The following is a 27,567-nucleotide window of genomic DNA, read 5'->3' on the forward strand; positions in this document are numbered from 1 at the left end:
CTAACTAGAAAAAGCCAAAATGTGTGATAGTAACTAGCAAAAGAAATAAAAAAAAAAGGAACAATTACATAGAATAGATTGGCATATATGTTAAAACTAAAGAGTTGTTTGAATAGGAGATTATTTAAAATATTATTTAGAATGATTAATTGACCATCATCGATCCCTATTTCTAGGACAGATCCCAAAAACGTGTGTGTGATGAAAATAAATACTACTCCCTCCGTCCCATTTTGATAGTTCTGTTTTCCTTTTTCGTCTGTTCCAAATTATAGTCCACTTTCCAATTGAAGAATGTAGTTGTATTTTAATTTTCCTAAAATACCCTTACTTAATGTAAGTTGTTGTTACTATAAACCTACCTAATTTAATGAAAGTTGATTCTTTTTTTACCATCAATTCAAGTTCCCATAAAATTGTACTCTATTTAATGTGAGAGTATTTTAGGAAAATAGCAATCTAAATTACTTTTCCAATAAAATTAACTACTTTTTCTTAAACTGTGTGAAAAAAGAGGGACTATCAAAGTGAGACGGAGGGGGTAATATTTTGCAAATAAGCCTCGATCCAAACAAACTCAAAGTATTTGCATACAGTTTCAAAAGTTGATTGCTGAGTGGGGACGAAAACATTAATTAAAAATAAAAATATTTGATCCGTGTGCAAAACTTGGGTTTCATGAGCAAAACCATTCGTGCCACGAAGTCAAAAAAGAGAAGTTGAAGTCCTCGGAAATACCTTAGAATCTTTTTACAGTTGAATTTGTGATTGGCCGGCCGGCACCACACATGGCACCAATTTCGTCCCTAAACGTTTGACAGTCAAACAATCCACAGAGCAATTTTATGAGTTGAAAAGTGAAAACACTTAAATGAGTTGGAAAATGCCAAACCCAATGACTAATACCACATAATTAATACTATGTACACTTGAATACTAGATCAAGTTGTTACTTTTTGGGGGTATGCATGCCAATGAAAACAGCATACCATTGTGAAAGAAGTGCATTCTACCCCAAAAAAAAAAAAAAAATTGTAGTCAATTCTCAGCTAACTCGTTACTAGTGCATCAGCAGTGCAAGATAATTTAGTTGGTTCCTATCAAACTCCCCTTTTTATACCCAAAAAAAAAATTCATCCAATTTTATGCACAGTACAATTAATTTAGGAATTTAGAAAGTTCAAATCTTAATCGTTAGTCCAATCTGAATTATCAATTTTCTTGAACCAGTCAAATGGGGCAATCAATCCCTTTAAAAACTTATGTCTTGAATTGCATTTTTCTGAATTTTTTATAAAAAAATTATTATAACGATTTAATATATATGTTGTGAAAAGTTGATTGAAAAATGTGTTCACGAAAACGTAGCAAACTGTCCAAACTTTAAACACGAACATGCAGAGCTTAGTGTATAGCTTATGAAGGTTCTAAGTTGTGCTAAAACAACTAGTTGAAACGTTCTCTTCTATTTTCTTCCCACTTTCCTAATAGTAATAGAAAAAATATATATAAAGGAAACGACCAGGTTAGAATTTAGATTATATATATAAAAAGAACAAATTTAAATTTACGTTCAATTTACATTCATAATTGTGATGTTAGAAAGAGCTTTAGAACAACCAAACCGTTGACTGGTACACCTCAGTCAACCCAACAAGACAGCACAACACACCTACTCTTCTTCCTTGTAACATAAGATAGATTAAGACCCGTTAATGGCGGCTCATCTCCCTTTTGATCCTGTCCTCCTCTCCCTTCCCTTCTCAGTCGATTCAACCCACAAAAAATATCCACCCGGAAACCCAGAAAAATGAATCCAACCCTCCAAGCTGTATTAGCAGCCATGGCTAGTTTCTTCGCAGTAACTGTTCTTTTCGGAGTTCTTATGGTAATCTGCAGAACCAGCTCGAAACGACAGCGCCCTAATCCACCCCGATCTCGGGTCAGAACACTGGATACCCGGCCCAAGGCAGTGCCCACTAACAAACCGGAGTTTTCTTCAATTACTATAGGAGAAACTACAACCTTTGACTCGAGTTTGAACCCGGTTTCCATGGGGGAGCTCCTTCAAGCTACAGCGAACTTCTCTCCGGAGCTCATAGTCGGAGACGGGAGCTTCGGGTTGGTTTATAAAGCTAAGCTCTCCTCCGGTGTCGTTGTCGCCGTCAAGAAACTCGACGCCGATGCATTCCAGGGCTTCCGGGAGTTTCAGGCTGAAATGGAGACCGTGGGAAAGATCCACCACCGGAATATCGTTAAGATTCTCGGGTATTGCTCCACGGGTTCGGAGCGGATTTTAGTGTACGAGTATATCGAGAGGGGAAGTTTGGACCAATGGCTGTATGACACGTCGTGCCCGTCCGAGGATACCGATGACGTGGACGTGGAGCATTCAGTTTTCAGGTTGCCGTTATCTTGGGTAACGAGGATTAAGATTATCAGCGGAATTGCCAGGGGATTGGCTTATATGCATAATTTGGATACACCAATAATACACAGGGATATTAAGGCCAGTAACGTGCTATTAGACGCGAATTTCGAGGCACATATAGCTGACTTTGGATTGGCTAGAAGCATCGAGGGGTCCCACTCGCACGTATCGACTCAGGTGGCCGGCACGATGGGCTACATGCCGCCGGAATACCTTGGCGGCGCGACGACGGCAACGATGATGGGGGACGTTTATAGCTTTGGGGTACTGATGTTGGAAATTGTCACCGGGAGGCGGCCTAGTTTGCCCTTTCCGTGGGAAGATGGAAAGGAGATTAGGTTGATGGAATGGGTTAATACCATGGTGGCGCAAAAGCGGTACATGGAAATGGTGGATGGTAATATCCTAAAGGATGAGCTCAAGGAAAACGAGGTCATAGAAGTTTTTAGAATTGCTAAAATGTGTGCTACTGAGAATGGTAAAACTAGGCCAGCAATAAAGGAAGTTGCCCAAATGTTGGATGGAGTTTCTCCACAAAAATGAGCCCAGTGGCAGCTTGGAGGGGGTTTGATCAGGTGTATGTTTTCTTTTTTGGTATTTTTGGGTTTGCCCTGTCCTAGGTTTAGAACCGCAACCGCAACATGGGAATGTTTGCTTGCGGCAAATTGAGGTGATCATGACAGGGATGTATAGCACACAGCTTATTATGCAACAGAGTGATATAAAGGTTATCAGTACTTGGGCTGAAGAATTCCTCAGCTAAATGATTCAACATAGGAATTTAGAATAGGTCATCAGTACCATAAGTTGTGGTTAGTTTCTAGTTACAGAACCTGGGATGTCACAAATCCCTGTTTTCTGCAATGTGAGGTTCCAACTTCCAACTTCCAAGATCCAAGACTCCTGGAGGTTGAAACTCAAAGTAGTGTTAGGTAAACATGACTTTTTGGCAAAATTTGGTTCCTGTAATGCACAGCAGGAAGTATTTTGTGTAGAACCTCACAGGCGCATCTTGGCATGGAATGGTTCTGGTCACTGATCATTTAGTGACAATTCACGAGAGAGTTTGTGTACTTTCTATCATTAATTAATGTTGTGACGTGCATGTTCTTGATTGGAAATTGGAAGGATTTCACTTCATCATCATGTTGTTGTTCTTGTCTTTTGCATTAAGGGCCATCATTATGGGTGCAGGGAGGATGTGGGCATTTCATTAGTTTTTCCTTTTCTGGCTTTCCTCGTCCGTGGCATCCTGATTAAGTCAGGAGGCTGCTGGCAAGTAATTCTCCATCCAGAACCTCTCTGTTCATTCCCAAATTGAGATGTTCACTTGCAAATTTACGTTTGTAGAATTTTGTTTCTTTAATGACTGGAAAATTCCTGGTCAGATCCAGACAAATTGGAATATATGGATAGCGGTTTATTGATTGGTTACAGGAATCTCAGGTTTTCTTCTTTCTTTTTTTTTTTTTTTGAAAAAAAGTTATTTTTATTAATAATGACAACTAATCCACAATGATGGGATTATAACTAACAGATCAGAATTAAGCAAATTTTATCAGTAACCCTTAAACAGTGGACTATAACATATTAATTAGACTGGTAGGGAGGTAAGTATAATTTTTTAAATCTTAGGGGAGCTCAGTGAAATTGTTAGAAACTTCAGGGGAGGTTTCTGAAATTATCCCTTTAAAGTATTTGGGCCATAAAGAGACGAAAAATTCCGCTGAGATGCACCACCAATCGTGTTGACGGAAAAATAGAACTTCAGGTAGGATGATGCGTAATAGTGGCAACGACCGGAAACAATCAGTAGATCCGTTGTAGTTTTATCACAGATTTGTACCTTAATTAGTACTTCTGTTTCGCCTTCGTCCAGTGCTATTTTCTTGGCTCTGCGCCTTTTAAGTTCACCTTTTCGACGGTCAAAAAAGGATTGCGGTGAAGCGCAATTATTACTTAACCTGGTTGACTTGCTTGGAAGGCGAATTTTTATAAAAACATGTTGGTTGGATGGAATGGGATTTGTCCTCCGCGAACCTGTTTTTAACAGCGCGTCATCATTTCAATGTTTTGAAAGTCGGACCGTTAATTGAATTAGCGAGGTGTTTACCGGTTCAATTCTGATTCAACGAAATTTTTTTAAAAATAATTTATATAAAATATATGTACAAAATAAGACATGCAATGGACTAATTTAAAGCTTTATATGATAAAAAATTTAATATTTTCAAAGAACTTGGATTTTCACAATTAAAAATTTTAAATTATAAATTGCAACAAATCAATTTCATTTCAATCTCAATTGTATCTACTAAAAAATAATCTTAAATCCAACCCAAAAATACCACAATATTCTAAAATTATACAAAATTCACGTCCATGGGAATTAGACATTGTGAGTTTAAATTATTAAATCACGTTTTTTGGATTTAGAGATTGCAACTTAAAAAAAAATTTGAAGTTTGGAGTTTGGAGGAAGTCAGAAAAAAAGAAAATAGAAATGCAAACTTGATAAGAGGCAAAAAATGAGAAAAAAGTGAGTAGATGTGACATTTAATAATTAGTTTTTAGGGTTAAGGAAAACCTATATATATATATATATATATATTTTTCAATTTAATAGACAAAAAACAAAAAAATCGCCAGTTCAACTATTCAATCCGATTCGCACGGTTCTCACTAGTTTTTAAGTTCAATAAACTCGAGGTATGAACCAAATCGAAACTATGATCGATTCGCAATCCGATCGGTCGAACTAACCGGTCCAATCCGATTTTCAAAACAATGTATCATTTACTTTGAATGACTGAATGACACCACTTGCTACCTAAATCAAACTAAAATTTTTCTTTGTGATTGCCATCTCAACTTGCATCTTAAGTTCCATTTCGCTTCTCTAGCTAATCCCTTGTCAAATTGCAAAGCGTGTCTAGGATTAAAAGCTTACTTGCAAAATTCTACATATCCACATTTTGTTATGCTCCATTATTCAATTATCAAAATGAATAATTGAGCATTTGGTTGATGGAGTGCTCTTCTTTCGACTCAAAATGCCGCCATTTCGACCCGTCCCCGAACTCTAACACTAGACAAATGATGAATCAGTTGAGAAAACATCTACGAGTTTTTGCAGAATAAAGTAAAATGTTATTCAGCTAAAAAAGGAATTAAAACTATATATATATATATATATATATATATGTATGTATGTATGTATGTATATAGGTACATATTAGACCAGAATGACGTGACGCTAAGACACATTAGACCAGACTTAATTGCCCCAAATTCTAGGTTGAATCGAAAATGAGGTGTATTGTCGAAAAGTGAAACCAATTCCAAGGTGTTCCAGAGCTCAGATATCGGTTAGAGAATATTTTAATTGGAAAATCATCAAATTTTGTCTTGGTCAATATTGAATCTTGGCTCAAGATCAATACTAAAAGTAATCAAAATACTAAGATTGGTACTAACAATTATTAAATAATTACTAACACTGATTGAAAAAAGGGTCCTTCTTATCTTCTCTTCTGCAAATTCTCAAAATAAACTTGTCATGTTCAAAAAAAAAAAAAAAAATTTTAGATGGATGGAAATAGATGAAGAAATATTAAATCGTCCCATGTCGCGTTTGGAATTTTGACCTTGGAGATGAGGATTTTTAAAAAGAAAACAAATGACCAATAGACAGAAAAGATGAAAAGTGAAAGAAATGAGATGTTTTGTTGAAAATCTCGGAGATGAGGGTCTAAAAAAAATGAACATTGGACAGATCTTACTATCAAAATACAATCTTCATCCCACTTCCCGCATGGATCTGAATTGCACAGATAAAACCTAGACTTGTGTGGATCGTGAAAGACTAAATACGTTTGTCAAAGTCGAAATAATGCAGTCTTAGACACTAGGGTACATTTATGTTCGCAATATATAATTTTGTTGCAATTTTTGAGAAATATAATGGCAATTGACTTGCTTTACATTAAGTCTTGCAAATTTCAAAGCTCAAATGAATATATTTTGTAAGATCCGTGCGGGAAACATATTGATTTCATGTAAAATAGCAATATTTTTAATATGCCTTCTGGATTTCGAAATGTCAAAGGAGACAAAAAAAAATATTTTTGTATTATTTTTTAATGTGTCCTGAATTGCATCAACTAGAAATATTATAGTTGTGGAAAAAGATCAAAGAAGAGATGCGCCTAAGGCATGGTCCTTTTGGAATAACAAGGTTAAAATTTACCCCAAATATAGATAATAACAAGACATAACTGTATCCAACAGGTCAAGAAGGGACCTGTTCTAATATTAATTGGATTATTTTATATGTCCTTTTTATTGTTTTACTCCCTTCGTCCCACTTTGATAGTCCTGTTTCTTTTTTCACACAGTTTAAGAAAAAATAGCTAACTTTGTTGGAACAGTAAATTTAAATTGCTTTGTTCCTAAAATACCTTCACATTAAATATGGTACAACTTTATGAGAACTTAAATTGATGGTAAAAAAAGGATCAACTCTCATTAAATGGGGTAGATTTATAGTAATAACTACTTACATTGAATAAGGGCATTTTAGAAAAATTAAAAAACAACTACATTCTTTAATTGAAAAGTGGACTACAATTTGGGACAGATGGAAAAGGAATACAAAACTATCAAAGTGGGACGGAGGGAGTATTAATTTTATGAATTTTGGGATGTTTTATGCTGAGAACAAGGCTCAGTTATTCTTGACACGTCTTTTTTTTTAGGGGTTGCCGATGCAAAGAACGTTGTGTGTGTGATTAAGGTCAAGTATGATCAGGTCATTATGGTCTTTGTGATTGATGTCATGAACTTCCAGCTCCATTTTCAGATAAAACATCTGTTATTTAACGATTATTCAAAAGAATTGCTATTTATAAAAAGCTCGAATCACCAAAAAAAAAAATGATGCAAAATATTAGAAAAAATTTAAAAAAAAATGAATAATCGAGCATTTACTTGATGGAGAGTTCTTCTTCCGACTCGGAATACCATTCAGAATCCTACCATTTCGACCTGTCCCCGGAACCTAACTCCTAGCAATTGATGAATCAGTTGAGAAAACATCAATGTTTTTTTTTGCAAAATGGTATTCAGCCAAAAAACCTATTTTGCAAAAAATCATAGGGGTATTTTGGGAACTTTAGTGATGAAACAGTAGTAAGTTCATCTTACCTTATAATGCTATCATAAAGCCCAATAAACTGACCAACAATCACAAAGTAATAAATGCAGGAAAGTCTGTACTCTTTCATCTACTGGAAGTTCTTCTCATCTCCTCTCTCTCTCCCTCATTTTTTCCCCTTGGAAAATGATGGGTGGTACGAGCCTTGAAATGCAGTTCTGTAATGTCATCTTCAACCCCCAACCGACCCCACCTCATAATTCTGCAATATCAAGCAATTTGACTTCGGAATCAAGATTAACCAACTTACAAGAACTACGCAAATGATGAGACATGGATCAAGTGTTTATGCGATGCACCCAAAAAAAAAAAAAAGTGATTCTCTTTTACTGCAATTTAGAACAAAAAATAAAAACTGTTTGAGCTTGGCAATGACATGTCTTGCCTTGATTTCTTCTTCTGGAGACGGTACCAGACCCTCATCAGCCATGACCTACATAAATAAATTCAAGCCCACAATTAAATAGAAAGAAACAAAGCAAAAAGTAGACGTTTTACAAATCAAATAATTGCATTTGCCATGTTACCTGAAGCAGGGAAATTGACCACTGGACCTCCACGGTCAAATCCCAACTAAAGCGAAACCAGCTAAGAGCGCGTTAAGTGGATTAAATTCAGGGCAATATGGAGCCCAATAAGGACCGATGTGCAGCCTTGAATTGTACGTTAAACTTAAGGGTTAATTACATTTACTTCCCTTGAGGTTTAGCCAAACTACCTAATAGTCCTTGTAGTTTGGATAAATAACATTTACCTCCCTTGGCAATAACTCTGTTAGCATCCTACTGTTAGCGATGGTCAAATGGCTAAATTATCCTCCATACAAATGTTTTAATAAAAAAATTTTAAAAAAGAAAAATGCAAAACAAAAAAACAAAACATAAATAAAATACAATCCTTGTGCAGCGGAGAAATTCAATAAAAATAAGAAATCAGAAAAATCATTAGATAAAGATAAATGAAGAAAGAAACAGTTGGACCTCATCCATAATCTCTATCCTCTCCATTCTCAATTGCTATCTCTTTCTCTACTGCCGTTAATCTTCTTCCCCCCCCCCCCAAAAAAACTACCATCTCCTTCCTTTCCTATCTCTTTCATGTACCACTGATTTGGATTTTTAAAACTTTCCTACTTCCACCTTCATCTGTATGCATCTTCTCCGTTTGAAAGCTCATTAGAAAAAATTATCTATTGGATTTGCGGCAAATTTGAGATCTGATGGCTAAAAAACTTATTGATGCTGATACTCCAGGTTGTATTGTCTATGATATTTGTGGTTGACTTCCTCTATTTATTTTAATAGTTGGGTAGATCTAAAATTGGAGTATGTTCTTGAGTGTATTTATCGGATTGATGACCTTTAGACGGAAAGTTCATAGGACTGTGGTAGCCTTTGTTTTACCATTCTTTAGTTTATCTTGTGGTTTGAAAAGCTTTCTTTTGTCTTAGAAAACAAAAGGATGAATAATATAGAAACAAATTAGAAAGAAAGAAAGGAAACCGAGTTACATGCTAGAAGACTAGTTCTTGGGTGTCATTTCATCGGTTTTGGTAGTGATTGGCGGTGTTTCGGATGGCGCCGTCCCATTGCCGCAGGTTATTTCTATGGCATTAAAGTTTTGGTTTTTTTTTTTTTTTGACAAATAAAATGAAGATGAGGAAGACAAAATTAAAAAGAAAGACAAGAAAGAGGGATTTGTAACTTTAAAGGATGGGTAATTTGGGACATTCACTTAATATGTTTTGCTGGGATAATCTAAATAAGCAGTCAAACGTCTGTTAACTAACGGGAGGGGGGTGTTTGTTATAGAATTTTGAGTTTAAAGGCTCATTTTGTTATTTGTTCAAATCATGAGGAGTAATTTGTAGTTTGGCCAAACCTCAAGGGAGGTAGATGTAATTAACCCTAAACTTAAAGGAGGATTTACACCCCTAACATCTATGGCTTCTTGATTGCGAACCCAAAAAGCTCCTCCTTTATCACTGCAATAATTGGACTCAAATTCCATGCATAAGTAAGGGTGTAAACGAGTCGAGTTGAATCAAATTTTAGCCTAATTGAACCGAATCTTGAATTAATTTTATCAAGCTCAAACTCCACCTCGAACTCGCCGAGCTGCCAATCTAAAACTCAAGCTCAAGTTTGACTCAAATTTGAATTGAGTTCGAGTTTGAAAAAATAAAAAATAATTATTTTATTTTTTAAAAAATGAATAAAATAATATTTTTCATAATAAATAATTAAAAATTAAGGATATATATATATGTAATTTTATTATTAAAATAAAAAATATACATATATACTCGAGTTAACGAGTTTAATATTTTGAACTCGAACTTGAATTTGATTTGACCAGCTCAAGCTCGACTCGATCTCGATATTGATCGAGCTCGAGTTAAGATACGAGCCATATCGAGTTCGAGTTAAGATTCGGCTCGTGAGCGGTTCGGTTCGTTTGCAGCCCTATCCATAAATAGGCAATCGATTCAACAATATGAAGAAAACACGGAAAATATCCCATTATTTTCTTCCAGATATTCAAGAAAAATAAGGATTGTGAGAGAAATGTTGGAGAGAGAGAGAGAGGAGAAAAATCAGGTTCTTGGTTTAAAATATCCATCGGCGATTTTCAGGTTTTTTCTTGCATTTCAACTAAAGTTTCTAAACTACTCCCGTTTAGTTGGTTAATTAGAAGGCAAATTGGTTTTAAATGGTGGTGTCGACGCGGAGTTCTTAATTGGAAGTGCAGCATAATTAATGGATCAAATTGGTTAGAAATAAAAGTTAGAGACTAAATCAATACTAATAAAAAAAATTTAGGGACAAAATTGGCAATTTTTCCTTTGCATAATTAGACCTTGATTCAAAAGTTAGGCGTTAATCCTGGTGTAAGTGTATATAATGTTTACAATAGTAGATATATAGTCAACTTGAGTTGTTGCAAAGTTAAAACCTGGCAATCTGAGCTTTCTATTTGAACAATCTTTTGCAATGTTTCTAGCAGATGGAAGCAGTGAAGTAAACTCATATGTGGAAATAAATTGTCCCCTGATGTTGAAATTTTATCAAGATGAAAAGATGTGGCAACCACGTGGTCCATTGGAGTGCCTAGTCTCACTTTACTAAAAGACTTAATACGCTGCAGGCTATAAATTACTTTGCATTGTGTTGGCTAGGAAACTCAAAAACCAAATATGGCTTCGATTACCAGTTCTTTAAGCTCTCTACTTTTTCTAGCCACTTCTTCACTTTTACTTCACGGCTCTTCTCATGTTACGAAAGCACAAACTTATCCACCCCTAGTGCAAGGACTTTCGTGGGATTTCTATGAATCTAGCTGCCCCAGTCTGGAATATGCCATCAGAAATCACCTCAGGCAAGTCTTCAATGATAGTATTGCCGTAGCTGCTGGCTTGCTTCGCCTTCACTTCCATGATTGTTTCGTTCAGGTTATACACCATCATTCCAAATAAACTTCATTTCATGATAAAACAGCATGTCGCCTGTTGCACGTAATAATGCAAATTAAATAACGCATCCAAATTCAAAATTAGCTTGCAATACACAATTTCGCATTCTCGTAAAACTATTAATATATATGTATGTATAATCAAATCTCTTCTTTTCTCGTACAAACCGCCTTATAGTAGTTATCGCTCTTTTTTTTTTCTAACTTCTTTTACTAAAGCGATTTAAGAAATGACGAAGAAGAGGGATTTGAACTCTAGACTTTAATTCCTGACATCTTAATTTTGCCCGTTAAATTAGGACCTTTCTCGACAAGGGTTATCGCTTGATGTATCAAAACACGTACTTGAAGTAGAATTTACGTTCATTAGTAATGAACTAGCATATTCATCCTAGTTTTTATCTGAGCTATGGACATGATATTATATATTGTTAACCTTTCAATCTTGCACTCTATATATATGCTCCAAATTCTTCATCCAACACATTGGAAAGCTTTTAGGTTTCTATTCCAACACATTGGAATTTGAGTTGATCTATGCAGGGTTGTGATGGTTCAGTGCTATTGGAAGGATCAGCGAGCGGGCCGAGTGAGCAGGATGCACCTCCCAATTTGTCATTGCAACCTGCAGCGTTCAAAACCATAAATGACCTTCGTGGAATTATAGAGAGCCAGTGTGGTAGAGTCGTGTCCTGCGCGGATATCACTGCCCTTGCTGCCCGGGATGCCGTTTACCTGGTAAGCCTATTTGGCATTGTTTGTGGCTACGTCGATTCGTTTTGTTAAAGTAATACAATTTACAATATCTGCAAAATCTGTTGAACTAGTGAAACATAGAGATGAAAACTTGAAAAAAAGCCGTAGTACAGAAAGAATTTGGGTTTTTAGTTAAAAAAAAAAAACAACGTACTAAGATGTTTTTGGAATACTATTGTCATCAACCAAGTTCTTTGTATTGATGAAACATAAATTTCCTTCTCTCAATTAATATATCATAACTCAAGCAACCAAACTTCTGCTTTCATAACTCCAAAAGAGGGTGCAGTCAGTGTAGTACCTGGTGAATTTTCTCCCTCTGGACCCCACATCGGCGCATGCAGTTGGATTTCTTCCTTGCTACTTGGTCTAGTAGTAAGTTAATACACTGTTTTTCTACGTTGATTCCTGACTATTGTACTAGTTGTCCTTTTATAACGACTAAAACACACCGGTCTATTTAGTCCAATAGATTAGGGCAAATCTCTGATGGTTGAACAATAGAGGTTCATTAGCAAGTTCTAGTGAAATTATGAAATGAAAAAGACAAATTAAAGTCATCTTTTCTTGATAATCTAGATGTCCTCCACTTCAGGGATTTAATTTGTCATTATCATTCTGCAATTGTCAACTTAATCTGAGTGCAGTCTGGTGGCCCTTATTATGATGTTCCACTGGGAAGAAGAGATGGACTCAGTTTTGCTACAAGAAATCAAACATTAGCCAATATTCCTTCACCAAGACTCAACACAAGTGGCCTCTTGACTTCTTTTGCAACCAAGAATTTGAATGCCGCTGATCTTGTGGCTCTATCAGGTGGTCACACAATTGGGATTGGCCATTGCCCTTCGTTCACTAATAGACTCTATCCAACTCAAGATCCTGCCCTGGACGAAACCTTCGCCAACAACCTTTATGAGATTTGTCCCGCATCAAATTCCACGAATGCTACTGTGTTGGACATCAGAAGTCCAAATAATTTTGATAACAACTACTTTGTTGATCTCCTGAACCGGCAAGGACTCTTCACATCAGACCAAGACCTGTACACTGATAGCAGAACGAGGGAAATCGTTACAAGTTTTGCTGTTGATCAAAACCTGTTTTTTGAGAAGTTTATTTATGCAATCACAAAGATGGGGCAGCTGAGCGTGTTGACTGGTACTGAAGGAGAAATTCGGGCAAATTGCTCGGTTACAAATTCAGATAGCTTGTTCCTTCCCCGGTCGGTGGAAAAGGAAGAAATTGGCTTGGCCAAGTGGTGAGCGGTCAAATTGCAGGAGAAAGAAAAAAGGAAATGTTTACATATAATAAAAGTCTAGCATGATATATGTGTTGGAATATTAAATCGATCCCAATAAATAGAAATTTCTATATAATTATTTAACAGTGTTTTAGTGAAATCGGATTTCTAGTAATTTTATTAGAGTCAAGTTATAGTACTTATAGTGTTTAGAAATTGGTAATTTATTAGATAATTTATTGTGGTTGTCAAGATTTGTTTACCAAATCATCTACTCTATAAATAAGGGGTCATATTATTGTGATAAAATAAGAAGAGTGAAAGGGGTCATATTATTGTGATGAAATGAGAAGAGTGAAGAGTGAAAGTTTGATAGGTGTGTTATTATGGTGTGTGATTAATATATATTATTGGTATTATTTCTCTTCTCGCACACCTACTTGTATATGTATAAATTGTCAGCTCTTATATGTTTGTGAGCATATGAAATTAATCTCCCCACACTTATGTGTATTTTTTTTTTTTTGGATTCTACATCTACTATCAAAGCCTTAGGTTCAAAAAATTGATTCCACGATGTCTGTGAATATTGAAGAATTATTCTGCCTACAAGGTTAGTCGTGGGTATGTGAATATTAAAGAATTGTCCCGCCTACAAGATTAGTCCTAAGTATTTTTTGCTGTCAGAGTTTTTTTTTTTAAAATATTATTCTATTTTATTGATAGGAGCAAATTTTACACACTGAGAAAGACCAATTCGAAGTACAGCAATCGACTAAAAAGGTAATAAACCAAACACAAAACCTCCATGTCTCATTCAACCGCATACTAGCTCCAGTTGTCCTTTGTTCTCAGCCCTTCATACGCTTACTTTTCCGAATTGAAGGCATTCCTAATCTATCAAGTCGAATGGCCCCACGAGCCATAGTTGGGAACGAATTAAAGGCCTCGTAAACCTTGACTTGATGCTCTGGATGAGATACGCCCACATTGGACAGCGCATCAGCAACTTTGTTAGCTTCCCTATAGCAATGCGAAAAACGATCAGGATCTTTCACCAACTGCCAAATCTGCCTAATCTCTCGTCGAATCTTCCAGGGGCATTGAATGCGATTGTGAAGAATTCCAACTAATAATAAAGAATCCGATTGAACATAGAGATTTTGAAAACCCCTATGTACACAAGTTTGAAGACCAATAAGGAGTGCCCGAACCTCTGCACATAGACTTGTAGTTTCCCCAAGATATGCCGAAAAACCAATCAAAGGTATGCCATTTGAATTCCGAAGAACCCCACCGCCTCCACTCACTCCTGAATTGCCCTTAGAACAGCCATCCGTATTTAATATGAACCGATCGGATTCCTTTGCTTCCCAACGAACAAGTTTGTATGTAGCCTCAGTATGAGAAGAATACGACCAATCATACAAATGATGAAATGACTGTACTCTGAATACTTGTTTGAAATGAATTCCCACCATGGTCTGGATTTCCGAGAAAATGGCACGACAAATGGCAAGCGGCCTCATCTGAACATCCTCAAACATTGCTTTATTCCTTGATTTCCAAATCTGCCAACAGACAATGCTGGGTAGAATGTGCCCAATAAATCGTTGTATTTCAGAATCATATGAGCTGAGCCACCAACCCACTATACGGGGCCTCAAAGATGACCCCGGAAAGGACAAACCACATGAAGCTCCAAAATAGTGCCAAACTGTCGACGCTATATGGCCATTAGAAAATAAATGTTCAATTGATTCCTCAGATGCCGAAGAACAGCAAAAACACTTTGAGGGTAAATGTAAATCAAGTTTACATAACCGATCTGGAACCGGCAGTCTCCCCAGCAACAATCGTAGCATGAAGAATGAAACTTTGAAAGGGAGCTGAGGATGCCAAATTGTATTAAAGACCATAGACTTGTTGCGGGCCTGCCTAATATCCCGTAATGCTGAGGCTATAGAGAAGTTTCCAGATGTTGTGAGCGTCCAAATGACTTCAGATTCACCCCCTTCTTCTGGAAACGGGTGCTCTAAAATAGAGGGCAGTATCTGATATAACAAATTCATATCCCAGTGTCCATTGATGATGAAATTACCAAAAGACAAATTTGGGACAACGGTCGCTTGGTGGAACAAAGCACCACCCCCCAACCAATTGTCGTACCAAAAATGACAAGCTCCGTCTTTGGCAATCCATAGCATAGAGAATTCCACTTGTCGACTCACATTGACCATCCTGCGCCAGAGTGCGGAGTCCATTGCCTTGATTTCTACCTGACAAGGATGAAGGTGTCTACAGTATTTTGCTTTCATAAATTCAGCCCACAATGACAAACCCTTTCTAAAATTCCACCAAAGTTTGAATGAGAAAGCTGTATAGATGTCTTGTAGCTTCCGAAATCCAACTCCTCCCTCATCTATCGGATAGCACATATGGGACCAACGTATCCAGTGAAATTTCGACTCCTCGGGTGATGAGCTCCATATGAAGGTCGAGAAAGCCTTTTCTATAGTTCTAAATACCTTACTCGGAATAACCGCAGCCGACTTCAGATGTACTGGCATCGATGCCAAAACATGTTTGATTAGAACTATCTTACCTCCAAAGGAAAGCATCCTTGATTTCCATGATATAATTCTCCCTAGAATAGACTGACACGCTTCTCCAAAATATGATGATTTGCATCTCCCAAAGTAAAGGGGGCAACCCAAATACCGAATTGGAAATGGTTGCCAGGTAAACTTGGTGATATGTTCAATCACCCTTCGTCTTGTCGGTGGTAAAGATGGATGAACCAGGTAACAACTTTTTAGCACATTTATTAGCTGTCCCGAACACCTTTGATACGCCTCTAGTACCTGCATGATAACCTTTAGAGAATAAGAGGATCCGTTTGCAAATATGAGAACATCATCCGCAAACGCCAAATGAGTTATAGTAGGACATGCATACGGGACTTTGAATCCCACAAAACCCGATTGCATGGCGAGATTATTCAATCCTCTAGATAACACCTAAGCCCCTATAATGAATAAAGCAGGCGATAAAGGATCACCCTGACGGAGGCCTCTCGTAGATTTAAAAAAACCATGAGATGCCCCATTTAAAATGACCGAAAACCAAACATTAGAGATCAATCGCCATACTAAATCAATAAATATTTCTCCGAAGCCAAACCTCCTAAGAATATCAATAATATGATTCCATGCCACCCGGTCATAAGCCTTAGACATGTCAAGCTTTATTACCACATTGCCTCCTCTATTCTTTTTCCCAATACCCGAAACTATCTCCTGAGCTAGCAGAAAGTTTTCTGTTATATTACGCCCCTTCACAAAGCCTGTCTGCTGGGGTGAAATAATTTTGGGCAGTACATAAGCAACTCTATCAGCTAAGATCCTGGATAATAATTTGTTGAAAAAGTTACACAGACTGATGGGCCTATATTGAGAAAATTCTTGAGGATTTGGCATTTTCGGAATTAATACAATGGAGGTAGATGTGATGAATCGAGGCAACTCTGCCCCACAGAAAAAACTGAGTATTGCATTATATACATCTTGGGCGACAACTTCCCAGGCAAATGTAAAAAATTTGCCTGTGAAACCATCTGGGCCAGCAGCACTGTCCCCATCCATTGATCTCACGACTCGATAGACTTTTTCAATCGAAGGAACGTCTTCCAATTTTTCATTATCCTCTTCCGAGATTATGGATGGAATTAGGTACCGCAAATCGGAAGATGACTGTAAAGAACACGTGAATAGGTCAGAAAAATATGTTATTGCCTCAGTTGCTATATCATCATTCTTGTCCACCCAAACACCGTTTGACTTTTTGATGCGGTATCAGAGTTAGAATATAAGAATTATCATGGAGAAATCAGTTGATCGAGTTGGATCACAAGGTTGGTCATGAAGTATCCAGTTGGTGAAAATTGGTCCAAAAAAATTGTCAGATTCATTGCGGATGTGAAGACAAAGATTGAAAAAAAAAAATCTTGTCAGTTGAATTATGATTATTAAAATAACAAAGTGATGGATTGTCAATCAATTGATATCAAATTCTATGATGAAAACAATCTATCCAAAGACGTGGAATATTGCAGCAACAAAAGCTTTTGAAGATGAAGAATTCAAAGTGATACCGGTAAAATTTGCAAGTGAGATTATTGATAGTGAATAGTGTTGGTGGTGAGTCTGATCCAAGAGAGAGTTTGATTTAAGAGAGGCAATATTGACATATTAAATCAAACCCAAAAAATAGAAGTTTCTATATTGTTAATTAACAGTGTTTTAGTTAAATCAAATTTTTAGTAATTGTATTGGAGTCAAGTTATAGTAGGTAATTTATTCGGTAATTTATTGTGGTTGTCAAAACTTATTAACTAAATAATCTAATCTATAAATAGGGTTCGTATTATTGTGACCAATTAAGAAAAGTGAAGAGTAAAGCTTTGATAGGTTTATTATTATAGCGTGTGATTAATATATTAGTGTTGGTATACATTATTTTTCTTCTCTCACATATATTGCTATTATACATGAAAATTGCCTCCCCATATATATTGGTTCTATAAAATTTATCTCCTACAGCTTTTTGGTCAAATTTTTTGGATTCTACAATATGAAATCTTAACATTTCCTTCTCTCTCTCTCTCTTTTTTGTTGTCATTTTACATTTGTTAATTTACATTTTCCCTTAATTTCCTACAGACTACAAACTCTACGTAAAGATTATCCTTGTTTAATCAGGAAATGTCATCCACGGGATTAATATAATCTGTAGATTGACCTGTGGACGCGGGACAATTTGAATCTCACATGAATTAAGTGAAAAAATTGAACCAAAGCCAGGGAAATGGTTGAGTTGTTGCGGCAGCTAACTCAGTCCGGTAGTGGTTGAATCATAATTCAATTGCTCGGTCTTCGTGATGGATGCATGCATAATATGACACTGGTCCTAGGATTGGCTTGCCACACAGGTGCAACGTGGTATCCTTGCCGACAAGCTTCTTCGGTTTCGAATGAAGGAGAGGGGGACAAGTGCAAGAGAATGAGACGTGGTTCCTTGGATTACTATTTTCTAGATTTTTTGTAAAAAAATATATATATACTGTAATAATTTAATGTCTATGAAATTAAAAAATAATTAAAATATGTGATCACGAAAAACATAAAAACTTTTATTTAAAAAACTTCAATCCAAACAAGGCCAGCGCGCTCGATAAAGAGTACCCTATACAATAATAATTGTCTCAACAATTGGTTGCTTTTATTTCCGTGCTATAAAAAGCGTCCCAATGTTTAGTCTGTAGATCGATTCAAACATCGACAATGGCTTTGACAACTACTGCTCTACTTTGTCTGGTCTTTTCTTCATATTTGCTTCATAGCTCTATTTACGTCACTAAGGCTCTAAGTCAAAGTTATCCACCGTTAGCAGAAGGACTTTCGTGGGATTTCTACGACAGTAGCTGTCCCAAATTGGAATCTACCATCCGAAGGCACCTCAGGAAGGCGTTTAAAGGCGACATTGGCCTGGCTCCTGCATTGCTTCGAATCCATTTCCATGATTGCTTTGTCCAGGTGCTTTTGAGTTTTGTTCGTATTCTTACTACAAAATAATGTGATTCTTCCATTCCTGAAACAATTTGGTCATGCCTGGCAAGTAATTTATGCTTTAGGGCCCTTAACTTTAATCAGAATATCAAATTATCTCTTCCAAGTTTATAGAAACCGACCCAAAATCAGTGCTAGACTACTACTTTTTTTTTTTTGGGGGGTGCACCTAGACTTGTTCATCTAGTAATCTGCAAACAATTTAAGGTAACAAGAAGATCTTCGGATAACATTTGGAAATTCTCACATTTTAGTATGGGTTGTTTATTAGTCAAGAATGATTCTGTGTCACAACTGGGTTGTGAAGTAGTAATATATAATTCACTAATCTGAGCTGATCCCCACAGGGTTGTGATGCATCAGTACTGCTAGCAGGATCAGCAAGCGGGCCGAGTGAGCAGGACGCGCCGCCTAACTTGACATTACGGCGAGAAGCAATTCAACTCATCGATGAACTGCGCATGCATGTCCACAGGAAGTGTGGTACAGTTGTCTCCTGTGCTGATATTACTGCCCTGGCTGCTCGGGATTCAGTTTACTTGGTGAGTCTCTATGCATTCATTTGCTCAATTCACATCGAAGTAACCCATTCATTTCATTTGGGGAGGGTTGGGTTGGATTGGACAATAAGGTGGGAGAGATTATAAGTAGAAAATTTTAGATTCAACACCTGTCGCTTAAGAAAAAAAAGGAAGAAGAAAACTTTCATTCCTTTTTTTTTTTTGTTTAAATAATACCAAATTAACGCTCAATTAAAAATGGAGTGCAATTCAGTTGCTAATTAATACTTGGTAATACTAACTAATAAGCTCTAATTGTTAAGGTGTAAGTAGAGTTTCACCATAGATCCTCTCCAAATTAAAGAGTTAAAAAAAAAAGAAAGAAAAAAGAAGAAGAAGAAGAAACCATGGAAGCCCTTAACCGATGAAACTTAAATGCCCTCATTTCCAGGCTTGTAGATAGATTTTGTGATCAGAGATTAGGATTGAGCGGTCGATTTATTGTTTGCAAGGAACGGTGACGCAGGCCTCATTTAATGCAAAACTAACTCCAGAAAACCAAACAAAAAAGGAACTATTCAATGGAAGTGTAAGGAAAACTAGTCAGACCTTGGTACGTAGTTGATCTTGACTGATCACATTTTCTTTTTTTTTTTTTTAACCCCCATTTTCTCTCCACCTCTGACTCAAAATTAATGTGTGATGATGCTGATCTTGGGTTAGCTGGTACAATTATTGAGAAATGTTACAGCATCAGTAATTTGCTGGCCCTTCTAATTATGTTGGACCCTGTTACATCGAAAGGGAAAATTTATTTCGAACCCCGTATAAATTAGTACCAAACAGAATGAAAAGATATGTGCACTTTAGATACTGGGACAGCCAGAAACGTTTTTTTTTTTTTTTTTTTGTATACATTAGAAAGGTTAAGTTTACTCCCATGCATCTTAGATTCACACCTGTACGAGTCATCATCGATCAGGAAACAAGTTTGATCCTCATGCTAAAGTATATATTTCGAATTTTACTGGAAAAATGGAGTTTTAAAATGCTATGTCTGATACCAAATTTAGAATGCAAAACGAAAAAACGCACTAAGAAAATTACATTTTTTAAGGATATAACTTTCTCTCCATTCTTCATGTGGATAACTTTCCCTATTGCCTTTTTTTTATGTTCCATAAAACTTCTAGGTTTGAGAAGAGAAAGCAAATATTCTTTTGATTTATTGTTCTTATGATTGTTTCGATATGGTTCCGTATTAAATTCTACGATCTTAATTAATGAATAGCACGCATTAGTATATAACAAAAAAAAAAAGTACATTTTCTTATTTGAATCTTACCAACAATTTGAATTCTTGATTCAGACAAAAATTGCCATTGTCTTAGTGACAATTAATCATCACTATGATGTATTGCAGTCCGGAGGTCCTGAGTATGCAGTTCCATTGGGAAGAAGGGATGGACAACATTTTGCTACAAGAAATGAAACATTAGCTTTTCTTCCACCTTCAACAGGCAACACAACTTCCCTCGTAGCTTCTTTTGGAAAACTAAATCTCGATACCCTGGATCTAGTGGCTCTCTCAGGTGGTCACACAATTGGGATTGGCCATTGTGGCTCATTTAGCAACAGACTTTATCCAACTCGAGATCCAGTCATGGAGAATTCCTTTGCCAGAAAGCTTTACCGGACTTGTCCCACTTCGGATTCCAATAACACGGTTGTTTTGGACCTTAGAAGTCCATCCAGGTTCGACAACAAGTACTATGTTAATCTCATGAACCGTCAAGGGCTCTTCACGTCGGACCAGGACTTGTACACTGATCGTAGGACGAGGGGCATTGTCACTAGTTTTGCTCTTGATCAAGAATTATTTTTTGAGAGTTTTGCTTATTCGATGGTGAAAATGGGGCAGCTGAGCGTATTGATAGGAAATCAAGGGGAAATTCGTGCAAATTGCTCGGCTAGGAATTTGGACTTATCTCTGTCCTCTGTGGTGGAAGATGGAGGAAAAGGGTTGTCACAGTTCTGAGGCTGCAGGTTGTGAATGATCCAGTCATGGAGAATTTCTAGGCCAGACTGTGATGAGCCAAAATTCTGGAAATAACAAAGTCTCAATATTACAAAAAATAAAAGTCAGGCATAATACGTAACTTTTGGCATCTAGTTTGTCATTTGGCTATACTTGCTTTCTTTTCATTTGTTCTTTTCCTCCATCCACTGTTTGACTTTTTCTGATTTATCCAAACTTTTTCGTGCCATTTCTCAACTAGCTTGATATAGGCGTAAAATATTCTGCGTATTCTTGAAATGACCCTACTCTTCATCAGGAAATGTACGATTCAGTACCTTGCTTGTATTACATAAAAACTTATTATGAAACAGTAGCTTAATTGTAACAAAGACGGCTCTTTTGCGTCTAGAAGAACAAAAATAATAGTGATGCTCCCAATGGATAAAATTTCATATGGAAGTGGTCCTTAATTGAGGTTTATCTCCTTTGACCCGCCAATTGATGCATCAACTAGACGATGTATGGCAAATTTGTGGTGGCTAATGGTAATCTTCCTTATGGTTAAGGGAAGAATCTCTTTGACAATTCTTCACGAAGCAATGTTAAAATATTATCATACGCACGAGGGGAAAATTATTCTACCCTACTAGATGGATTTTGTGGTTAGAATTGAGAGGGCTTGATTCACTTTTGAAAGGTTTATGAGAAATCAAACTCCATAATGGATTTTGTGGAGCTGACTTCATTCAATGCAAAACTAATTCGATAATTTTAACTTGAAGAAGGAACTACCAAATGGAAGGCGATGAGAAGAGTAAGTGGGATTGTGGTAGCTGATCATGAGGATCAAAGATTTCAATGCGTGATGGTGTTGGTGTTAAGGGCAGGTAGTAGACTAGACTTAGCAAAGCCATGCGACAATACACATGAAGTTCCAACTTTGAGCAGGTGAAGAGGCCTGCCTGAAAATATATTGTCAGTACTTTAGGTTGTACCCCGGCCCTTTTGATTATTTTGGACCTGGTACATTCTAGCACAAGAAAGAAACATGAAAAATTATTCAACTGATAATTTTGGTAGTTTTCATCGACGGACAATAAGGTAAAAAAGATTCATTTGCATGCTGAAGTACATGTCTCAAGTTTTTACTAGAAGAGTGGAGTTGAAATGTGATAATGTTTAATACCAAAAATTAGAATGTAAAAATCATATACGCACTAACCAACTTCATTTTATCAGAACGAAACTCTTTCCATTCTTGATGAGTTGTAAGTTGCAAGGAAAATGTAGAATAGAATTTTACTTACTGGCACATTCCATTAATAGCTACTATATTGATGTACCATGAAACTTCCCAATTTGAGGAGAGAAAGCAAATATACCTTTTTTTTAATTTATTAATTTACACTGATCATTGGGCTAGGGGCATTTTCAAGAGTTTATCAAGAGTTTGTTCTTTGCGAGGTTTGATTTTACAATGGTAAAAGATGAGGCAGCTTAGCATATTGACAGGAAATCAAAAGGGAAATTCGGGCAATTTGTTCAATCGGAATTTACTTTCTTCTGTTCTTGATCCTACATCATCTGCACGGAAATTTCTGCTTTCTCCCATCTTTGCCCTGCATTTGTTTTCTACTACCCTAGTTTATGTATATCAAATATCCCCCTAGTTTATGAAAATGACCCTGACCTTATCAATCAGGAAATGTACCTTTTTTTTTTCTTTTGGAGGCTTCCTTGCCTTAAATTGACTTTGAAATTTTGGATATGATAACAGTGAACCAACATATGTTAGTCGTGTTCTTCAGAGGGTTCAGAAAAAATGAATTATACTACCAAAGATAAGTTTTTAAACAACGCCCCTAAATGACAAAATTTCATGTTTACGCTGTTTTCAGCCCTTCTTAAGATGAAAGTGGTCCTTAATTGAGGTTCATCTCCTTCTGCCCTTTGATGATTGAATCCACAGATCAATCGTACTTGCCCTAATTTCAGCTAATTCACTCATACCCCTCGGCATTCAGCTGCTCCATTAATGTCACCACGTCCAACAAGTGAATTGACTTCTTCTCCCACCGTTTAGAAGGATAAGGATAAGAAGAAGCCGTTTTTTTTTATAAAAAAATTTTAAATTTAGGACCTCCTACTTACGATCCATATTATCTTATTATCCAACCCAACTTTTTCCGATAAACCAATTATATATAGAGAGATGGTAAAAATGAATTTTTCATTCCAAAATGAGATACATGAGAACTTGTGCTCACTAACTAAAGGATTAAGCTATTAAGATTCCAAAAGAAACTGTAAAAAGCGAAAGGCAAGCTTCCCATGATTTTCTCAATCGTTTCATAGAAGCTCAATTTCAAGATGATGCTCACACCTCAAGTTGTGAATACAGTTCACCTTGCTAAGTTGCTTGGAAAGACAATTTAGACGAAGCTTCCAACTCAAGTTAGAAGAAAATTACCTACCATTCAAATATGAACACTGAATGGGTCACAATCCTGATGCTTTTGGTCTTTTTTGTAATCAAACATCATTTCGTATTCTACTTACGTAAGAAGGCATCTAATATTTTCTTGGCAAAGACTTTCGTATTCTTCTTACGTAAGAAGGCATCAAATGTTTGGATAGCAAATTATTATAAATAATATTTCGTTTGTATCAAAAATATATTTTACAACCCATTTTTTATATTCACAATCACTTTTTTATTTCACATACATCGCATTACAAAAAGTACGATAGTAATTATTCCAAATGATATTGCGTATTCTTCTTACCTGAGAAGGCATCTAATATTTTCTTGGCAAAGGCTTTCCAAAAGCCACCTTTGATCTCAGTTTAAAACTTTATATATATGACCTCCACTTCGACTAATGCTACAAGCATAAAACCAAGTTTAGGCATTAATCGTTTGCAAGTTCAGCCATCCCAAAATCAACCATGAAGTTTATTGCTCCTTGTTTAGTAGCTCTATTCTTAACCATCTCCTTCATATCGGCATCTTCATCTTCATCCTATGGCACATCTGCTCCAATAACTGAAGGACTGTCCGCCTCATTCTACCATTCCAGTTGTCCTAAGGTAACGACCATTATCAGACACCATCTAAAGAAGATCTTCGAGGACGATATTGGTCAGGCAGCCGGATTGCTTCGCCTCCATTTCCATGACTGTTTTGTTCAGGTCAAAACATTTTTGTTTCTTCGAGAAAATAATTGGTAGTTGACTTCGAATTCCTACTAACCTATACTTTATATATAGAAGCTTAACTTTGTTTTTTTTTTTTTTTTTTGAATATACAACTTCATTTCCACACTAAACCAAGGAGGTTAGTGTCTAAATTGGCATCTAGTAGCAATGGCTAAAAGGATTTTTAGTGTTAATTGGCTCCAAATATCTAAATGCAATAATAAACACAATGTTTCATATTTTTCTTTGTGATAATTGAAATTAAACAAGACTGAGGAGGACATCAAGATATTTACCAACAACATGAGAATTCATGCATATATGATCTATACTCTCTCTCTCTCTCCCTCTCCCATTAATGGGGATTCAATTGAAGTGCTCTATTATTCTAATGGAGTTAATGAAAAAACTTTTGTTTTTTTTTTTTCACAATTGGGCACAGTCGTGAAGTTAATGGGATAATAAAGATGTACGATGAAAGTGCTCCATTTTAGTGAAGATGTCCCTTTTGAACTTCCAACGGGAATTCAGACGTCCTTGTCTGAGACTTGAAAAAATCAGTCGGTTTCTATGAAATGAAATTACTAGCTTTAGCTATTAACTGGTACTAACAATTAATTTGTGGCCATTTTTTTCCTTAGTAACGTGATTTGACTGTGTAGTCTAGATGACTAGGTTTTGAATGTTAAAATATATTGCAGGGGTGTGATGCTTCAGTGTTGCTTGATGGATCCCATAGTGGCCCTAGCGAGAAGGACGCACCCCCAAATCTGAGTTTAAGAGCTGAGGCATTCAAGATCATTGATAGCCTTCGGGAGCACGTCCACAAGGAATGTGGAAGGGTGGTCTCATGTGCTGATATTGTGGCACTTGCTGCACGCGACTCTGTTTTCCTGGTAAAAACAAAGATAATTTCAAAAAATTACCTTTCAAAATTGATATCTTGTTTTTGCTTAGCCATGTAAATTTAGGATGAAATCCGTGAAGGCATTTTTTTTTCTAATAGGAGAAATATGCGATTTAAGAAGCGGAGAGAGAGGGAACATAAGGATTAGAGAAGGATGAATAGAGTTTGAGATGGATGAGTATATAGATAAATTGATTGCAACATGTTTTATCAAGAATAAACAATGTCTGGCAACTACATTATACATAACATATTTCCTATGATATTGCACTACGCACCCTATATTGCAGAGTTTTGTTGATCTCTTGGTATGTTCGAACAGTTGTTCGCATATGCGTTTCATTAAGGCAATCTTAAAATAGATTGCACGTATAATATTTCAGTGACACGTTGGGTTTCATGCTATTGTAGAGTGGAGGTCCGGACTATGAAATACCCTTGGGAAGAAAAGACGGGTTAAACTTTGCCACGAGAAATGCAACATTAGCTAATCTTCCGCCACCTACCAGCAACGCAAGTGCCCTTCTTGCCTCTCTTGCCACCAAGAATTTCGACGCAACCGACGTAGTAGCCCTCTCCGGTGGCCACACCATCGGAATCAGCCACTGCACTTCCTTCACTCCTAGACTGTATCCAACACAAGATCCAACCATGGAGGAGACGTTTGCCAATGACCTTAAGCAAACTTGTCCAGAATCTAATTCTACTAGTACTACTGTTTTGGACATTCGAACTCCGAACTTATTCGACAACAAATACTACGTTAATTTGGTGAATCGACAAGGGTTGTTTACATCTGACCAAGATTTATACACGGATAGTAGAACGAGTGACATTGTCACAAGCTTTGCTTCGGATGAGAAATTGTTCTTTGAGCAGTTTGTGCTTGCCATGCAAAAAATGGGGCAGCTCAGTGTTCTGACTGGTGGACAAGGAGAAATTCGTGCAAATTGTTCAGTGAGAAATTCTGATAACAAGTCTTATGTGTCTTACGTGGTGGAGGTTGACGATGAATCCAAGGCTGAATTATAAGGTTTTAGGACTTTTTGTCTTGGACTTTCTTTGTACGATATCGTTTGTTGTTTATGTCATGGTTTAGGTGAACTTGTCAAAGTGAGTTGGTAGTGTATTGTGTATTGCAAATCAGTTTGTAGGACCAAAACAAATTGTTATACTAAAGTCAACTTTTCTTAGCAAAAACTTAGAAATTGTGCTCTATATTCTTTGTTCTTGATTCTAGTACATGTGAGCTTCCTAATAAGGCTGACTTGGTTCATATGGGCGCCACCAAAGTTCATGGTTTTTGTTGTAAAATGTGGAGCAATAAGCAGAACCTTGTGAATTCTTTAAGGTCAGAGTTCCGACTATTCCAACTTAATCCGAAAAGGGCCATGATTTTACCTTGGAGTACTTCAATCTTTTTTCTTTAGCTAAATTGAACATTTGCCTTATCGGTTTTTGAAAACTTTCAAATGCACATCGCTTTCGTTCTAACAAACGAAGAAATTAACACCTATTTTCACAAATCATGTGGAAAGAGAGAAGAAAAAAGGTATCAACCATCAGAATTTCATGCCCATATATCACTAGACTTACTCTTATCCAAGTTCTTAGATGCTAGTGATATAGTTTTTCCTAGCAACGATAAGCCTAAAAAGATTATGTAAGGAGTTAGTAGGTATACAGAAAGGGTCGTCAAACCCCCCGACCTATAACCCAAAGAGGGACTTAGTCCCTTTTTCGTGATCACTGAGCTAAAGCTCAGTGGTTCAGTGGTTAGACGCTAGTGATATAGGAAAAGTAAATTTTGCCGATAAACTATCCTTGTATTGTAGTGCTTATTACATGATTTTCGTAGTAACGATAGAAATAGTTTTTTTATGTCTTTTTTTTTTTTTTTGCTTTTTAAATAGGGGAAACCAAAAGCACAAGGGAAATTTGAAAGGGGGTAATTCCACTTTACACTCTTCAATTATATCTCAATTTCTACTTTGATCCTTCAATTATAAATTGATCCTTCAATTATAAATTGAAACACCTTAGTCCCTAAACCATTAAAACCTTCCCATTTAAGAACAATTATCAATGTGATTCTAAAAACCAATGAAATGCTAGTCATTTTAGCAACATTGTTGCATGTTGCAAGAGCATAGAAGGAAAATCAGATTAAACAATAACAAAGACAAAGATTTCAAAGTT

The 27,567-nt window shown here is 36.4% G+C and overlaps 3 protein-coding genes and 1 pseudogene across 3 annotated transcripts; all 4 read left to right on the top strand.

The window, feature by feature from the left end:
• The first annotated feature begins 1,553 nt into the window (after window positions 1–1,553).
• LOC113713680 (leucine-rich repeat receptor protein kinase EMS1-like) lies at window positions 1,554–3,577 on the top strand. Its single transcript, XM_027237462.2, has one exon. The coding sequence runs from the start codon at window positions 1,811–1,813 to the stop codon at window positions 2,972–2,974; it is 1,164 nt and encodes a 387-aa protein (XP_027093263.1). The 5' UTR covers window positions 1,554–1,810; the 3' UTR covers window positions 2,975–3,577.
• A 7,265-nt stretch (window positions 3,578–10,842) lies between these two features.
• On the top strand, window positions 10,843–13,138 carry LOC113713601 (peroxidase 12-like). The gene is made up of 3 exons (XM_027237357.1): window positions 10,843–11,097; window positions 11,661–11,855; window positions 12,521–13,138. Exons 1-3 carry the CDS (start codon window positions 10,843–10,845, stop codon window positions 13,136–13,138), a joined length of 1,068 nt encoding a protein of 355 aa, XP_027093158.1.
• A 5,251-nt stretch (window positions 13,139–18,389) lies between these two features.
• LOC113713295 (peroxidase 12-like) lies at window positions 18,390–21,411 on the top strand (annotated as a pseudogene).
• Window positions 21,412–23,950: 2,539 nt separating this feature from the next.
• LOC113714269 (peroxidase 12-like) lies at window positions 23,951–26,706 on the top strand. Its single transcript, XM_027238057.2, has 3 exons — window positions 23,951–24,455; window positions 25,163–25,357; window positions 25,780–26,706. The coding sequence occupies exons 1-3, from the start codon at window positions 24,213–24,215 to the stop codon at window positions 26,398–26,400; spliced, it is 1,059 nt and encodes a 352-aa protein (XP_027093858.1). The 5' UTR covers window positions 23,951–24,212; the 3' UTR covers window positions 26,401–26,706.
• The last annotated feature ends 861 nt before the right edge of the window (window positions 26,707–27,567 follow it).

The sequence above is a fragment of the Coffea arabica genome, chromosome 10c (genome assembly GCF_036785885.1).
Source record: "Coffea arabica cultivar ET-39 chromosome 10c, Coffea Arabica ET-39 HiFi, whole genome shotgun sequence".
In the NCBI taxonomy this organism is placed as follows: domain Eukaryota; kingdom Viridiplantae; phylum Streptophyta; class Magnoliopsida; order Gentianales; family Rubiaceae; genus Coffea; species Coffea arabica.